Source organism: Trichechus manatus, unplaced genomic scaffold (genome assembly GCF_000243295.1).
Source record: "Trichechus manatus latirostris isolate Lorelei unplaced genomic scaffold, TriManLat1.0 scaffold00026, whole genome shotgun sequence".
NCBI lineage: Eukaryota > Metazoa > Chordata > Mammalia > Sirenia > Trichechidae > Trichechus > Trichechus manatus.
In genome coordinates, this window is record NW_004443962.1 from 4,156,688 (window position 1) to 4,174,826 (window position 18,139).

Consider the following 18,139-nt stretch of genomic DNA (forward strand, 5'->3'; position numbering starts at 1 on the left):
CTCACCTTCTAACATACAATTCCCTCACCTTCTAATATATAATTCCCTCACCTTCTAACATATTATATAATTCCCTCACCTTCTAACATACGATACAATTCCCTCACCTTCTAACATACGATACAATTCCCACCTTCTAACATATAATTCCCTCACCTTCTAATATACGATATAATTCCCTCACCTTCTAACATACAATTCCCTCACCTTATAGCATATAATTCCCTCACCTTCTAATATACGATATAATTCCCTTACCTTCTAACATACAATTCCCTCATCTTATAACATACAATTCCCTCACCTTCTAATATACCATGTAATTCCCTCACCTTCTAAGATATAACTCCCTCACCTTCTAACATATGCCATAATTTCCTCACCTTCTAACAATTCCCTCACCTTCTAACATATAATTCTCTCACCTTCTAACATATTCTATAACTCCCTCACCTTCTAACGTACGCCATAATTCCCTCACCTTCTTACATACTATATAATTGCCTTGCCTTCTATCATATAATTCCCTCCCTTCTAACATACGATATACTTCACTCACCTTGTAACATGCGATATAATTCACTCATGGACTTATCATGGCACAACGAAGAAATGAAAAGAAACCTAACCCTCTTTGAGTCCTCACTTCACAGTGTCCCAGGCAACAAGTAGACAAATATTAGCTCATTTCATCTTCTTTCCACTGAAGCGTAAGCTCCACAAAGATAGAGATTTTTACCTGTTCTGTCTCTTTTCTTCATTGATTATGCAAGTTTCTGGGATAGTGCCTGGCCCTTATGAGGCACATAAGTATTGTCATCAAGCCAATTCTGACTCATGATGACCCCATGTATGTCACAGTAGAACTGTGTTCCATAGGGTTTTCAATGGCTGATTGATTTTTTTAGGAGTAGATCTACAGGCCTTTCTTTCAAGGCACCTCTGAGTGGACTCAAACCTCTAATCTTTCCATCAGCAACCAAGTGCATTAACAGTTTGCCTCACCCAGGGACTCCAGATGGGGTTACCCGTTGCCATCGAGTTGATTCCGACTCATAGCGACCCTATAGGACAGAGTAGAACTGCCCCAGAGGGTTCCCAAAGCTGTAATCTTTATCAAAGGAGACCGCCACATCTTTCTCCTACGAAGCGGCTCGTGGGTTCCAACCGCCAACTTGTCAGTTAGCTGCTGAGTGCTTAACCACTGTGCCACCAAGGCTCCTTGGTGCGGTTATGTGGGCCTCACAATGCTCATCTCAAAGAAAGCAGCACTCCTGTGCCTGTGGCTTTTGCGAGAGCCCCACTCTGTGAACATGGGACCAGCAGTGGCCCTTGCTCTTCCACATGGAAGGTAACCAGAAAGGAAGGAAAACGATTCCCTCCATCAGCACAGATGGACGGCAGCCAAGCCCTCGGGATCTGAGCAAGTTCCCTGAAGCAACATGAAAGCTCAGACCACTTAACTGAGGGGATGCTCTGTGAAGCTGCTGGTTTAGCGCCAGCAGAGGAGACAGCCAGGTCACAGAGGAGGCAGGGCCCTCCCATCCACTGGCGTCCAAGGCTCAGACCAAGCAGGTCATGGCTAGGAATGTGGAGACCACTTTGCTAATCACAAAAAACAAAGTAGGTGAACAACACTGAGAGCCAAAAGACCATACAACCTCTTCACGCTTCAGACAGGAAGGCTGGGGCCCAGCAAGGGCAAAGGGGCTCTCCCCAGTTACACAGCAAGTTGGTGGAGAAGCCAGGCCCAAAGCCAGGCCCCTGGTGCCTTCTCAGAAGCACTGTGGTGCCGGTGATGGGAGCAAGGCAAGGACAGACCAATGTGAACTGTGGCTGAGGGCGGGTCCACAGAGTTGAGTCAAGACTTGAGCAACCTTTCAAAGATTTATCTACGTGGGATCAAATGGACAATAGCATCTCAAAAGGTTCAATAAGAAGCTTAGGGGGCAGTGAGTTTATGTTATTAAACCTGTTGCCATCGAGTCAATGCCAACTCACAGCAACCCTATAGGCCAGAGTAGAAATGCCCCATAGAGTTTCCAAGGAGTGCCTGGTGGATTTGAACTGCCAACTTTTTGGGTGGCATCTGTAGCACTTAACCACTGTGCCACCAGGGTTTCCTTATGTTATTGGTGGTGGAATAATTTGGAAAAAGATAGCAAGAAGGGTTACACAACTTGAAGAACGTAAACAATACCACTGAATTGTACATGTAGAATGTGTTGAAATGGTGTATCCTTTGCTGTGTATATTTTCACAAATAGTAATAATAAAATTTCAAAATAAATCAATAAAAATGAAGTAAGGGGGTAAAAAAAAGACTAAAAGCCTACTCCACCTTCAGCTGGTGGTACCCTCTTCTCTGCCCTCATCTATAGAGAGTTTAAAAACTCTAGGAAGATTGACCCAAGCCTCTATACAACCAGAAATTTTGGAGTGGAGCTAAGGAGCACCTGCCCTCAAGTTTCTACCCCCATCACAAAGGCAGCAGAACCCACACCAAGAAAGGGAGTCCACACCCAGGGCTCAGAACATGGACTGGGAAGTGGAGTCATCAGGCTGGAGAAGAGTTTAGCAATATTTATAAGGCTGAAGATGCACTCACCCAGGACCAGAACTTTCTCTTTCAGATGTGGAACCTGGAGAAACTCAAGCATATATGCTTACAGAGATGTGTACTTGGACATTCACTGCAGCAATGTTTGGGATGACAAGAAAGTAGGACTCACCTAGCCCTCTTGCAGAGAGGAAACGGATAAACTGAGGTCTACTGTGAAGCACACGGGGTCATCATGAGTCAAGGGCCGACTCGATGGCAGCTGCCAACAACAGCAACCCATGACAAGATACTACACAGCAATTAAAAGGACCAAACAAGATCCACATGTATCAAAATGGATAAATCTCAAAACTATAATGGTGAGTGAAGAATGAGTATCCAAAGGATCTCATTATATAATATGAGAGCATTTATATAACTGTTTAAAACATACAATTACATATATTTTGTGGATGCACAAATATGCATCCATAAAATATGTAAAAGTACATGAATGTACAAAAATCTACAAATTCCACAAAACATTCTAGCTTCACGATAGTGGACACCTCCAGAGAGGATATGAGGGAGAATGAATAGGAATGGGACTTTAACTATAACATACTATTTAAAAAATAATAATAATCTGAAGTAAATATAGTAAAATGTTGTTGTTGTTAGGTGCCATCAACTCAGTTCCAACTCATAGCAACCCTATGTACAACAGAATGAAATGCTGCCCGGTCCTGTACCGTCCTCACAATCGTTGCTGTGTTTGAGCCCATTGTTGCAGCCATTGTCTCAATCTGTCTCGTTCAGGAGCTTCCTCTTTTTCACTGACCCTCTACTTTACCAAGCATGATGTCCTTCTCCAGGGACTGGTCTCTCGTGATAACACGTCAAAAGTACGTGAGACGAAGTCTCACCATCCTCACTTCTAAGGAGTATTCTGGCTGTACTTCTTCCAAGACAGATTTGTTTGTTCTTCTGGCAGTCCATGGTGTATTCAATATTCTTTGCCAACACCATAATTCAAAGGCATCAATTCTTCTTCGGTCTTCCTTATTCACTGTGCAGCATTTGCATGCATATGAGGCGACTGAAAACACCATGGCTTGGGTCAGGTGCACCTTAGTCCTCAAAGTGATATCTTTGAGGACTATGTCAGCACCTATTTAACCTATATGGTAGAAACATGCGTGTCTATTATATTTTTTATGAATGTTTCTATATTTTGAAATGCTTCATAATTTAAATTTTGTATGTATAAAAAATAAAATACCACATAAAAGGAGAGAAAGCGGGTGGGGCCATGTGATCTCAATTAGCAGGCGAAACTGCTTACCGTGGAAAGCTGAGAGAATGAGCACTGAGGAACATCACTGCTGAGCCCTGAGGTTCACATGTTAATTTGTGGTTAGAGGATCATATGAGTTCCTTGCTTGCTGAAAGTGAAGAGGACTTGAAGCACTTACTCATGAAGATCAAAGACTACAGCTTTCAGTATGGATTACACCTCAACATAAAGAAAACAAAAATCCTACAACTGGACCAATAAGCAACATCATGATAAGCAGAGAAAAGACCTAAGTTGTCAAGGATTTTATTTTACTTGGATCCACAATCAACACTCATGGAAGCAACAATCAAGAAATCAAATGACGCATTGCATCGCGCAAATCAGCTGCAAGAGATCTCTTTAAAGTGTTAAAAAGCAAAGATGTCACCTTGAGGACTAAGGTGCACATGACCCAAGCCATGGTGTTTTCAATCGCCTCATATGCATGTGAAAGCTGGACAACAAATGAGGAAGACTGAAGAAGAACTGATGCCTTTGAATTATGGTGTTAGCAAAGAATATTGAATATACCATGAAGTGCCAAAAGAATGAACAAATCCATCTTGGAAGAAGTACAGCCAGAATGCTCCTTAAAAGCAAGGATGGCAAGACTATATCTCACATACTTTGGACATGTTATCAGGAGGGACCAGTCCCTGGAGAAGGACCTCATGCTTGATAAAGTAGAGGGTCAGTGAAAAAGAGGAAGACCCTCCAGAAGACGGATTGACACAGTGGCTACAATAATGGTCTCAAGCATAACAATTGAGAGGATGGTGCAGGACCAGGCAGTGATTCGTTCTGTTGTATGTAGGGTTGCTAGGTCGCTATGAGTCATAACTGAGTCGATGGCACCTAACAACGACAACAGAAGTCCCTGGGTTGTGCAAACAGTTAAGTGCTCAGCTACTAAATGAAAGGTTGGCCGTTCTGATCAACTCAGAGGCACCTGAGAAGAGAGGCCTGGCAATCTACTTTTGAAATGTCATTGAAAACCCTATGAAGCACAGTTCTACTCTCAAACACATGGGGTTGCCATGAGTCAGAATCAACTCAATGGCCAGTGGTTAGAGGACCATAGAGGATTGTGAAGCGTTCCCTGTGAAGAGTTAAGGAAAAGTTCCTGGGACCATTTCACAAGAAGAAAAAATGGAAAAGCAGAGAGATGTTCTCTGTGATGTTATTTATAGGGTGGAAAATTGGAAACTCACAGAATGGCATACAAAAGAAATAGGATAATAGCGTGTGCTACAGCCACCTGAACAATAAGCACAAGACAGGGCAAAAAGATGGGAAAATGCTTCTGACATACACCACCACCTGTGGGTCCTAAATCCAGAGGACAAAATTCCCTTGCTCCACCAAAATTGTGTCTGCAAGTGGACAGGGCTCAAAGAGAGCACGGAAAAATGAAATGGTTTGTTAGAATTAGATTGATAGTTTCACACTATCTGTAGAAGCAGGTCACAAAGGTTCTCCTGGGGTCCCTTCCCTGCTTTCCACCTGCCCACTTTTCTCTAAACACTTTCTCCTCCCACCTTCTCACCCACCACCCTCGCCCCAAAGCCCAGGGACTAGACTAGTTCCACAGAGCGGAATACTCTTATATGGGGCAGTGAGAATTCCTTTTCATATTTCTGTTGCTATTGTTGTTGCATGCCATTGAGTCAATTCAGGCTCATAGCAACCCCATGTGACAGAGTAGAACTGCTCCATAGGGTTTTCTAGGCTGTAACCTTCAGGGGAGCAGATCACCGGTTTTCTCCCAAGAAGCCGTTGGGTGGGTTCAAACCGCTGACTGTTTAGCTAGCAGCCGAGTGCTTAACCACTGGGCTCCTTTTCTAGGCTACAACAAACCCCTTCCCCAAAGATTTCCATAAATCAAGTCCAAATGCTACACATCAGAGAAAAGAGCTCAGAAATCAACAGAATAAACCAGGAGGCCGACCAGCAAAGTCATATTTTATTTCCCAAAGGCAAATGCTTAAGACAGAGCTCTTCCCTTAAGTAAAGAGAAATGTTCTCATTTTGCATTTGCTTGTTATCAGTAAAAAACTTCAGATGCTCATGCTTCTGATCAAGGCAAACGCGGCTCGGCAGGTCTTAGGAACAGGCGAGTAAACAGAACCAACCTACACGATGTGTTACACCCTCTGCAAATACTGCTCACCAAACTCAATCAGCCATTTAGCTGTTCACTGTTCCCCGATGGAGGCAGTGACTAGCGAGGCTCAGTTTTATACTATAACTCGTGGAAGAAAGTGATGCTCTCAGAGAGGCCCAGTGGCACCCACTGATCAGCTCCACGCCAGGAAGCACCATCCATCACAGACTGCAGGGTGAGTGGTGCCCCTGGGGCTGGGCAGCGTGTGGCCTGTGCTCCCAGAGTGCACCCTCCATGCCCTGTCCCTTGGCCCCCTCCTGGCTGAGTAGGCCCACCCCAGGGAGCCCCTCATCAGCAAGCCCACAGTCACAGCCAGGTCTCCCTGGGTGATCAGGGACCTGAAACTCTGGCCACAATACAGACATCCATGGTGGCCGACCAAGCCTCACCAGTTCTCTGTCCTCAGGGACCTGGGGCCTGGCACCAAAGCCCTGCACCGTCACTGGTTAAACGTACCCTAAAACAGGTAGTCAGCAGCCACAACAGCAAGCATCTCACCGCTCCAATCACAGGATTCATGCCCACTCCCTACGAGGGTATTTCTGAATACCCTCCTCAGTAGCCATTCTTTTGAGCTGAAAGCTTGCTCCTTTTCTACTGTGAGAAAACTGGGGACCACAGGGTGTAATGGTGCTCAAATTGAGCCCTCTAGGTTTATTCACTATGAGGTAAAGGTCCTAGTTTTACCCCAAGTAAGGTGGCCTTTGTCCTTGGCTCTGGAGAAATAATTGAGGTGCCTTGGTCTAGGACATCCAGGTCACACTTGAAAATTTGTGCTGGCAAACGGGGGCTGGCCAGACTAGAAAAGATTCACCTGGGAAGCCAATATCAAGCAGACTCACAAGGCATGATTTAGCCTATCATGCAGGACTGGCCAATAAAAGCTCTGAACACTAAGGCTCAGAGAGCTTCCTGGTTGATGAGAACATCTGCTCTCGGGAGAGTAGCACGCGTCCCTGGGCACATGGAAGCTCCATGCCAGGAACCCTCTCAGATGTCACCTATACATCTCTTCATTTGCATCCTTTTTGGTTATAATAAACCTGTAGTCATAAGTATGGTATATTCTCCATGATTCCTGTGAGTGGTTCCAGTGAGTTATCAGACCCAAAGGGGCAGGGGGAACCAACAAATCAGAAAGTAAGGGTTTCATGTGGACTACCGAGCTTGCAGCTGGCATCCTGGAGGGGTAGTGGGAAACCAGCCCTGAATTGGTAGCCAGCAGCTCAGAAGGTTGGGGTGTTGTGACTCCCCAAACTTGTGGCTGGTGTCTGCCTATTTGGCAATCTGAAGGATGGTGTCTGCCTATTTGGCAGTCTGAAGGATGGTGTCCTTTTAACTCGTAAGCTCTGACCTAGCACTGGGTGACTAGGCTCAGACAGAGACTGTGCCACGGGAGCAGCTGGTGATGAAGGTGAAGAAATGGGAATGTGAGGACTGGGTCAATCCTCACATTTTGGGGATTGGATTCATGCTGATCCCTACCACGCAGATAAGAGTCATCTCACTCTTACCTGGCACTTACGCAGAATACAACAGAGTACGTGGGTCAGGGGGATCTTTGTGTTCAACTTGCTCTTTCTTCCTTTTATCAGAGCAAACTTGGTCATTCCAGCAGTCAGCAGCTCTCGCAGCACAAAAATCTGGTTTGTGATATAGGACGTACCAGTGAAGGCCATAATTGGGGGCTCACAATGGGAGGCCCATCCCTGGGAACCCAGAGGTCCTTGGAATGGACACAGCAAGGCTGGGGTTGATGGGGCAGTGTGAGCAGGGCCATGAGACAGTATTCCAGGAGTGGACACAGACAAGGTCACAGCCACTTGAGCGCAGGACACACCTGGAGGGGCTTCACGAGGCATGGGACAGCCATGCTTAAGGTCCAAACCAGACCCCTAGCATGTGCTGGGCATGAATTAATACATTAATTCATTTAAGTTCATTCCCACAACATTTTTCATGTAGGTGGTATTATTATGCCCCTTTCGCAAATGAAGAAGTAGTTCAGAGAAGACAAACAACTACTTGTTGCCTCCCAGAAGGATGGGGTAGAGCCGGAACATGCACCATGAACATGAACGTGAACATGTAGCCAACCCCATGTTGTTGTTAGCTGCCATCAAGTTGGTCCCCCGACTCATGGCAGCCCCATACACAATAGATCAAAACACTGCCCGGCCCTGTGCCATCCCCGTGATCAGCTGTGGATCTGACCGTTGTGATCTGCAGGGTTTTCATTGGCTGATTTTTGGAAGGAGATTGCCAGGCCTCGCTTCCTAATCCACCTTAGTCTGGAAGCACCACTGAAACCTGTGCAGCATCATAGCAACACACAAACCTCCACTGACAGATGGGTGGTAGCTGTGCATGAGGTTCATTGGCCAGGAATAGAACCCAGGTCTCCCGCATGGAAGATGAGAATTCTACCACTGAACCACCATTGCCAACAGCATACTCATTCAAAAAACACACGCTCATCCATAAACTAGGCTGCACTGGCAGAGAGAGAGGATCAGATGTGGGCCCTATCCTCAAGGATTCTCAGCCTGGCAAATTCACCAGCATTGCAGACCACAGCAGGGGACAATAGCAGCTTCCAAAAGACCAAGAAAGGCAATAGGTCTTCAGAGGAGAAAGCAGACTGTCCAGATGGGATGTTTGAGCTACACCTTAAAGGCTAGTCAGAAAGTAAACCAGTAGAAAAGGAAGAAGACACACGTATCTAGTGTCATGTGGATCATGTCACACAATAGGGGGCCATCTCCGGGGATCCAGAGATCCTTGGAATGGACACAGCAGGCCTGGGGCTGATGGGGTACAGAATGAGGCAGGAAGAGTCAGGGAGATGAGAGTGGGGTTCTCACACCAGCACCTCCTCCTACATTCACACCCAGGCACAGTCCCTACATGGCCTGGAGTCAGGATCCGCCAAGTCAGGTAGGGGGCATGGAGCTCAGGGCCAGCAAAAGAGCAGCGGGAGCCTTTCAGAATTCTCTAGGGCCCGCATCCGAGGAGGCCCATTTGGTTCATTCTGCAGCCGACACTCTCAGTGGGGCAGGAATCAAAGCCATTCAACGACACACAACACAGGCATCTGCAGAGCAGTCACAGGTGGGTGAGATCTGGAAAATGTGTCAGGCTAGGAACAAAAGCAGAAGAGCGACAAGCACACAGAAACAAGCTCAGCCCAGAACTGGCTTCAGAAACAAGGGGAAACCAGGCAGGGAGGTGGGGGGGGGTACAGACCTGAAAGGGGGCGCAGACCTGGTCCCGGACCCCCTTGTCCACTAACTAGCCGTGTGACCTCAGCAGGACGCTGAGCCTCTTTGGGCTTGTTCCCTTCTGACCTTTTTAGTTCCCCTCCAACCCTGACCTCTTGTGACCTGCTGCCAAACCAGGGAGGTGGGGCTCCCAACGTCATGGTCCTTTAGGATCCCACACACTAAAAAGAGGCCCCCAGCTTGTTCTGCAGGGCAGAACCATGGAGAAGGAATGAGAGGTTTGCCCGTGCAGGCTCTGGGGTTCCCCTGCTCTTTGTGAGGCTCCTGGGGGTCCCCGACCTGCTGACAGAGAAAGAGGACCGTGTGTGAGGCCCCAGCGAGCAGCAGACACAGGGTCTTATTGAAGCCATCGCTTCTCTGCACTGTTTTCAACAAAGATGGCCTCTGCTTTGGAGGCACTAGAAAACCATCCAAATAAACGGCATTCCAGGCATCAAAGCATGGTAAGAGTCAGACACTGGGTTCCAATCCTGGCTCAGCCTCTCGCAGTTGGGTAGCTCTGAGCAAGCTCCTAAACCTGCTTTGGATTCAGGAACCTCAGCTGTGAAGCCGGGAGAATACCTACCTCCCCCGGGCCTGACGGAAGCCCCGGTAGCACAGTGGTTAAGAGCTCAGCTGCTAACCAAAAGGTCAGCAGTACAAATCCACCAGGCACTCCTTGGAAACCCCATGGGGCAGTTCTACTCTGTCCTATAGGGTTGCTATGAGTTGGGAATAGACTTGACAGCAACGGGTTTGGTTTTTCGGGTTCTTTTTGGCATGGGCCTGACTGCTCTGAGGAGTTAATGAGAGGAGGAGAGTAAGCGAAGACCCTGGCATGGCCCTGGCACACTGAGGAACTCACCAAGTGGTGGCACTGTTGCTGTCCTTGAGGGTGATGGTGAAAGGCTGCGGAGCTGGCTGAACGGATATGGGTGAGTTTCCACTCCTGGCTCCTCGTCCTCCTCGGGACTGACGTGCAGCTGCCTGGGGGCAGAGTCTGAGAATGCAGTAGTATCTTCCAGAGGGGGAAGACAGTCAGCAAGAGGACCTGGGCAGGGCCATTCTAGGACTAGCCCAGAAAGCTGGACAGTGGCCTCCAGACCCCTATACTCTTTTACCCTCCCACCCAGGAAAGGGTCTGGAAAGGTCATGGGCTTCTTTGGAGCCCTGGTGGCACAGTGGTTTAAGATCTACAGCCGCTAACCAAAAGGTCAGCAGTTCGAATCCACCAGCCACTCCTTAGAAACCCTATGTGGGCAGTTCTACTCTGTCCCATAGAGTCACTATGAGTCGGAATTGACTTGACAGCAACGGATAGCAGTAGTAGCACTCAGCTTACTTACACACGCCAGTAAGACAGCTACAGAGTATTACTCAGGGCTGGACTACCCCTACCTCTCTTACAGATGGGAAACTGAGGCTCAGAGACACCACAAGGCCTTGCCAAGGGGAGCCAGGATCAGAGAGAGAGCTAGAACTCAGGAATACTAATAACTGGGCAGGACTCTGTCCACCATACTGCAGCTGGGATTGATGCCTAGGGCCTGGGGCTGGGATGTTTACCAGAGAGGCTGGGAAGCCAGCCCCAGGCACTGCTTACTGGGGACTCAGGGCAGGTCAAGGAACCATTCTACCCGCCAACCTCTCAATCTGTATAAGGTAGCGGAGATAAGTGAGGCCCCTAAAATAAAAACACACGCCAATCTCCTCCCACCTCCCCCGGGCCAGCATAAGAATCTCTTCATGGTAATATAGAGGGACTGTTCTGAAACCTAGAAGGAAGTCTCAGAAACACACTTGAATCTTCCGGGCTGGTCAGGTTGGGCAACTTCCTGTGTGGAGTTAAGAAGTATAAGGCAGTGTCCTTCACCATCAAGAGGCCTCCTGAGACAGCCAAAGGAGTCCCAGTGGCACAACGGTTAACCACTCAGCTACTAACCAAAAGGTTGGTAGTTCAAACCCACCCAGCGGCTCCATGGGAGAAAAAACATGGCGATCTTCTCCCATAAAAACTGCAGCCTAGAAACCCTATGGGGCAGTTCTGCTCTGTCACACGGGATCTCTACGAGTCGGAACTGACTTGACGGCACACAACAACAGAGATGGCCACTCTGTCCTGGTGGGTGTCCCAGGAGAGGAAGTGCCTGAGCAGCGTTCCGGAAGTGTGAAGAGGCATGGAGCGGCATGGAAAGCACCAGCAGCTCCAGGCAGTTCAGTCAGAGGGAGCCCCCTGAGATGCCCCAGCTGGCACAGGGTCTGCCATCCCTCTGCCTGTCCTGCGCTCCTGACTGCCAGGCGCTATCTGACATTTGTTGTCCAGGCACTCACTCTGCCCCCATGTCCCAGCCCCCCAGCTGCCCCCTCCCCCAGCTACTCCTCTTCCCCCAACTGTTCCCCTCTATCCCTTTTCCTAATCATGACTCTCCAAGCAAGGAAAGGGCCAGTCTGTGTCCCAGCTGCCTCAGTTTCCTCCTCTGTACATGGGAGGGTCACATCCTACAGGTTGACAATGGATGACCATCCCCAAAGCACCCTGGCTCCCACAGATAACCCCTCCCTCCTTACAAAGCCAGCCCCAGGCACACCCAGGATCCCATGCCCTGTGTTTCCTGTCCTGTGGACAGCAGGTGGCCTGGGGCACCCTAAGCAAGGCTTGTGCTGTGCCTGGTCCTGTACAGGTTTTTCAAACAATGCTGAATCTACCTGTCCACCTGTCAGGGCCAATGAAGCCCCTCCAGAACCCCACACTGACCAGGACTCGAGAAGCCTGACCACTTGGGCAGGGCACATGAAGCCCATGTCCTGGAGTGCCACGATGATCTGGCAAGAGCAGGACCACCTCACATCCCTCAGTGGGGTATGAACTACACAGGACGAGGCCCAAGACACCACTTACAAGGGTAGCGTGGGTGTAAGGGCATGAGCAAGCTCTGAGGGTAGTGGATCTATGTGGGGGTATGTGGGTCTCCCCAGTGGCTTGGGCTTTTTAAATCATTTGACATTTATACTTGGCAGAATTCTCATAAAGATTGCAAACAAATGGTATGTGCAATCAGACTGAGAAGACAAATCAAAAATGACTAGAAGTTAACAATGTATCAAAAATGATCACAGTTTACAATAAATGAGTTTGAACTGGAACCTTTAGAAAGGTATGCCTGACCCAAGCTACCGTCTTTTCAATTGCTTCATATGCCTGAGAAAGCTAGACAATGAAAAAGGAAGACAGAAGAAGAACTGCTATGTTTGAACTGTGGTGTTGGCAAAGAATACTGAATGTACCATGGACTGCTAGAAAAAGGAACCATTCAGTCTTGGAATAAGTACAACCGAAAGCTCCTCAGAAGAGAGGCCGGTGACGACTCGGGTCTTAAAAGCTAGCAAGCGGCCATCTAAGATGCATCAATTGGTCCCAACCACCTGGAGTAAAGGAGAATGAAGAACACCAAAGACACAAGGAAAGTATTAGCCCAAGAGACAGAAAGGGACACATAAACCAGAGACTTCATCAGCCTGAGACCAGAAGAACTAGATGGTGCCCGGCTACCACCAATGATCACCCTGACAGGGAACGCAACAGAGAGTCCTGGATGGAGCGGGAGAGAGGTGGGGTACAGAACTCAAATTCTAGTAAGAAGACCAGACTTAATGGTCTGAGACAGGAGGAACCCCGGAAAGTACGGCCACTGGATTCTCTATCAGCCCAGAACAAAAAACAATTTTCAAGGCCAACTCTTCAGACAGGGATTGGACTGGACTGTGGGACATAAAGTGATACTCATGAGGAGTGCGCCTCTAAGCTCATGTAGATACAAGAGACTAAACAGGCAGCTTCTGTCCGGAGGTGAGATGGGAAGGCAGAGAGGGTTAGGAACTGGTTGAATGGACATGGGGAATCACGGGTGGAAAGGAGGAGTGTGCTGTCACAGTATGGGGACAGCAATTACAGTCACATAACAATGTATGTACAAATGTTTGTATGGGAAAAAATAAATAAACAAATAAATAAATAGAACACTGCTAGCACACCTCCACTGCCCCGACAAAAAAGAAGAGAGGATGGCGAGACTTCAGCTCACTTACTTCAGACACATCATCAGGAAAGACCAATCGCTAAAAAAGAACATCATGTTTGGTAAAGCTGAAGGCCAATGAAAATGAGGGAAACCCTCAGTGAGATGGATTGACACAACAGCCACAACAATGGACTCCAGCATACCAACGATCGGGAAGATGATGCAGGACCAGGCAAGGTCTCCTTCTGTTATACATGAGGTCGGAGCCGACTCGACCACAACTGACAGCAACAAGAAACCAAGGACCATTCACAGAGAACACTCCATCCCCCAGAAGATACAGCGCATCATTCGTGTTGCAGACACAAAGACGACAAACACAACCCCAGCTGTGCCCACCGACAAAAAAACAGCACCTGCTCCAGAACGAAGCCTGTGCTCATTCACACAGCAGGAGACGGAGAGATGAAGATACGGGCCCTACTCTGCCGGCAGGGAAGAGAAAGCATGGTTGCAACTGAGCAATGAGGGCACCATGTTGGTGCTTTCAGAAGGGGACAAAGTGCATTGTCAAGGGGTGGGAGGCGGTGGAGGTGGGGAGAGTCAGAGGAGAGAACACTGTAGTTTGGGGGATTGAGGAAGACTCAAAAGAACATGAGAATACCCTGAAACAAACCTAGGCAGAAAGCTGTTTTGCAGACAAGCTCCACTGTCCTCCAATTGAATCAACAAGCATCATGCCTTCTAGAATGAGAAAAGGGTCCTTCTTCGTAACATACTTAATCATTTACCATTAGCAGTAGCCATTGTTCATTAACCACCTACTCTGTGCCAGGCGCCATGCTGCCGCATTTTTACCTCAGAGCCACCCTGTAAGTTTGACATTACCGTTAGTCACATGCTCACAGAGGCTCAGAGGGGTTACATCCAGGACCCAGGGCCACGCTGTTCCCAAATGTCACAGACAGGAGTTGAGCCCAGGTCTCAGGCTCCAAGCCACACTCTTCCCACCACAGCTACATACTCCTGCCCTGAGGTTGTCCCTGGCAGACATGTGACAGACCCTGCCTAAGAAGGGCAGTGAGCTCCTGTGAGGAGGGAGAGAGAGGAGGCAGAGTGCACAAGCTTGGGCCTGGGCCTGGGCCTGGCCTGCGCAGGGCAGAAGAGGCCAGCCTCCGGGACATTCTGTCCACCAGCAGGATCACTTAATCGGGGCTGTTTAACAGTAATCACCTCCAATAAATAAAACAAATCACTTTAGTTTAAAACACATTAAGTTAATAGCAGGCTTCGTGCCAGCTGATGTGGTCTGGTTCAGCCTTCAGAACAGGCACCTGGCAACAAGGATAGGTGCACAAGGAGTTGCCTCCTGGGGCCAGAGCTCCTAATAAAGAGCCCTGAGGGCCCTTGAGGTGATGGTGCCCCTGGTCATACAGACAGGGTCTCAACAACCCACCGGCCAAAGAGCCTTGGACAGGGAGAGGGTGTGAGGAAGGGAAGTCGAAAGTCCTTCCCAAGTCCTGCCAGATCCCCCGCCTCTCTCTGCCCCCCAGGAACCCCACTCCTCCTCTTCAGGGACTGCCCTTCCTCAGCCAGAAACAGACCGGGGAAACTGACACCCCACCGCACTGATGGGCCTACCTCTGGTCAGGCCAGGCTGAGGTGGGAATCGAGTCCATCGGGCCACTGAGGACATGAGGCTCTATGAGATTAAGCAGCTGGGCCTTGGACCAGCGGCCTGCCAGGCCTGAGAGGCAGGACCCACCCCGGGCGCCTCACGCTCTACAGCATGCCTGCCTGGGGCCTGCGGAGGCAGGGGCCTCCGCGGCCATTTGCCCACCTTCCCACCCACGGCCGCAGGCAGCGCACACCCGGCCAAGACCCGCCACTCCGCCTCGCATATCTCTAAGGCATTTTAAGCGGAAATCCCCCTCCCTGAAACGCGGCAGGTCTGTGCTCGGTGTCATGGAGGACTCCAAAGGAGCGGAAGGGATGCGGCCCAAGAGGCTGTGAGGCGCAGCGGGCAGCGCCTCAAGAAGAAACGCTGGGTCCCAGGGCGGGATCCATGAGGGGTGAGGAGGTTCAGGGTGCACAGACGCACTCCCTACCCCTCCACGTTCTGCCCTCTGAATTCGCAGCCAGGCTTCGTAATCAGGCTTGAAGAAGCGAGACTTCTCCGTGGAGGATCCAACCATCCCGGCTTATTTTTCATCCACCTTTTCAAAGGGCCTCATCAAAGCAGGTTTACACCGAATGCAGGAAGGAAATGACTGCCCACAATCGCCACGCAGACTCCCTTTCATTTCAGTCTTTATTTAAAAAAAAAAAAAAAAAAGGAGCCAGGAGGGGCGGGCTGGAGGAGAAAGAGCAACAACAGCTTGGCGTCGGCCCCAGGCGGCCGGAGACGCGGCACTGCGTGACCGGCGGCCGGCGAACGCGGTGCGGCGGCGCCCTCCAGCGGCCAGGCCGAGCGTCGCACACGCCGTGGTCGGCACAGACCCGGCGGTGCAGTTCCGCCGCCCCGGAGGAGGCCAAGCTCTCGCCGACTGCCCCGCCGTCGGAGCCCACCGACGGCCGTCTCAGGGAGGAAGCGGTGAAGGTGCAGGAGGCTGGCGGCAGGAAGTGCGCTGCCCTGCAGCTCCGCCTCCTGGCCTGGGAAGCCCTCGCGCTGATGCCAGCCATGGAGTTTCCTCCAACGCACGCCCCCAAGCAGAGGATAAGCATGGTTTTCCTCCCAGGAACTTACCTACCCCACGCCCCAGACAGGGCCTCTTCCCTACAGTCCAGGAATGAGAAAGTGATGAGGAAGTGGGGTGGTCAAGTCTCAGGCCCAGAGCAGCCAGAAAGTTCGCCCCGAGGGCCGGGCCAGCGGGTCAAGACCGCGCTTCTGCTCCCCAGGAGATCCGCCGCCGCACCCTACCCGCTCTGCTGTGGATGTTAGCGTAAGCTAGCCCTCAAGCCACCCTTCCAAAAGGGCCCCGAGCTGCTGATAACTCTGAAGCTCATAAAGCAGAGGGAAGAGCCTTGACTGGTTCTAGCTGCAGCTCGGGTGATGCTGAACAGGTCGGTGCCCCTCTCGGGGGGTCTGTCGGCTCAGTGAGAGGACGCTGCACCCAGAGGTCTCAGAGTTTCCCTGCTGCCCCAATGCTTGGTGATCCTGCAATACTCTGTGAGGCGAAGCAAGTGAAGGGCGCTTGCTGCAGGCACTACTTTGTTTTGGCGTGGCTTGGCAGGGGATGATGGGGAAGTGGTTAAGCGCTCGGCCTCTACCCAAAAGGTCAGCAGTTGGAATCTGCCAGCCATTCTTTGGAAACCCTATGCGGCAGTTCTCCTCTGTTCTATAGGGTCACTATTAGTTGGAATTGACATTGACTCGACAACGTTTGTGGGGTTTTTTTGTTTGTTTTTTTTTTTGCCCGAGGATGATACAGATTGTGAGGTGGGCTAAAGCCCACCCCTTTATCGCCACACCGACTATCCCTTGGTGCAGCCACTGGCTCTCTCAGTCCCGCGGGGCCTCCTACCCCTACAAAGCATGGTCACACAGCCCGGCCGCAGCCGCATGGCTTCCTGTGGGAGCTCTGGTGAACCACCTGATTGCTCAGCCTTGGGGATTTAAGCACCTTCCTCACCGTGAGGCTTAGTGAGATGTTGTGAAATCACCGTTATAAATTCTACAGCGCTGAACAAATGTTGTTACTAATATTCTCCTAATCAAGTCTTCCTTCCAGTAACACGCCCTCACTGACTTTAGGCAGAACGCTACTGTAACATCAGCAGTTTCCAAACTGTGATCTTCACAATACAAGCGTTTCCAGGGATGTTATGACATCGTTTTGGGGGCGGGAAAAGGGGAAGTTGAGGTAACTGTTTTTTCTTGTAAAATGCATTGTGATAAATCTATACGAAAAACACTAAATACATTTATGTGGTTGTCAATATGCAATCATCTCATCATTAGTCATTCGGGAAATGCAAATCAAAACCACAGTGAAATACTACTTCACACCCAGTGTGGTTATCAGCTGCCACCTGACTCATGGCGACCTCATGCACAGCAGAATCTGACCGTTGTGATCCATTGGGTTTTCACTGCTGATTTCTGGACGTAGATCACCAGGCCTTTCTTCCTAGTCTGTCTTAGTCTGGAAGCCCTGCTAAAACCTATTCAGCATCATAGCAATAACACAAGTTACTATGTGGCTGCACCACGTGAGGTGCACTGGCGAGGAATCAAGCCTGGGTCTCCTGCACAGAAGGCAAGAATTCTACCATTAAAGTACCAATGACCCCACTCGGGTGGCTATTTAAAAAAAAAAAAAAACAGAAAATAACAATTGTTGGCGAGGATGTCGAAAAATTGGTACAGCCACTGTGGTAAACAGTTCAGCAGTTCCTCAAAAAGTTAAACACAGAATTATCACATGACCCAGCAATCCTACTCATAGGTATACACCCAAGAGAACTGAAAATACACATCCACACAAAAACTTGTTCATGTACATTCACTGCAGCATCATTCATCATAGAAAGTGGAAAGAACTCAAATGTCCGTCAACTGATGAATGGATAAATAAAATGTGGTCTATCCATACAATGAGATATTACTTAGCCATAAAAAGGAATGAAGTACTGATACACGCTACAACATGGATCAATCTTTAAAATACTATGCTTAGTGAGAGAAGCCAGACACAAAAGGTTACATAGTGTATGACTGCATATATATGAAATGTTCAGAATAGCAAACTCCACAGAGACAGAAAGTATGATTAGTGGTTGCCAGGGACGAGGGGTGGAGAGGAAATGAGGAGT

At 49.3% G+C, this 18,139-nt stretch overlaps 1 protein-coding gene across 5 annotated transcripts in view; it reads right to left on the reverse strand.

Moving 5' to 3' along the window:
• XXYLT1 (xyloside xylosyltransferase 1) overlaps positions 1–18,139 on the reverse strand; it is a 238,916-nt gene that overhangs the window by 208,101 nt on the left and 12,676 nt on the right. Inside the window, exons 1-2 of one of the 5 annotated variants that reach the window (XM_023728726.1) lie at positions 15,433–15,556; positions 10,171–10,323 (exon numbers count right to left, since the gene is read on the reverse strand). The exons of 2 other annotated variants lie outside the window; for them this stretch is intronic. In XM_023728726.1, the coding sequence (XP_023584494.1) occupies positions 10,171–10,323; positions 15,433–15,519 (240 nt within the window). In that variant the 5' untranslated portion in view covers positions 15,520–15,556. Of the gene's footprint in view, positions 1–10,170; positions 10,324–15,432; positions 15,557–18,139 lie in introns of those variants that run through there. 2 more of the 5 variants (XM_023728727.1, XM_023728728.1) reach the window with 2 other exon arrangements.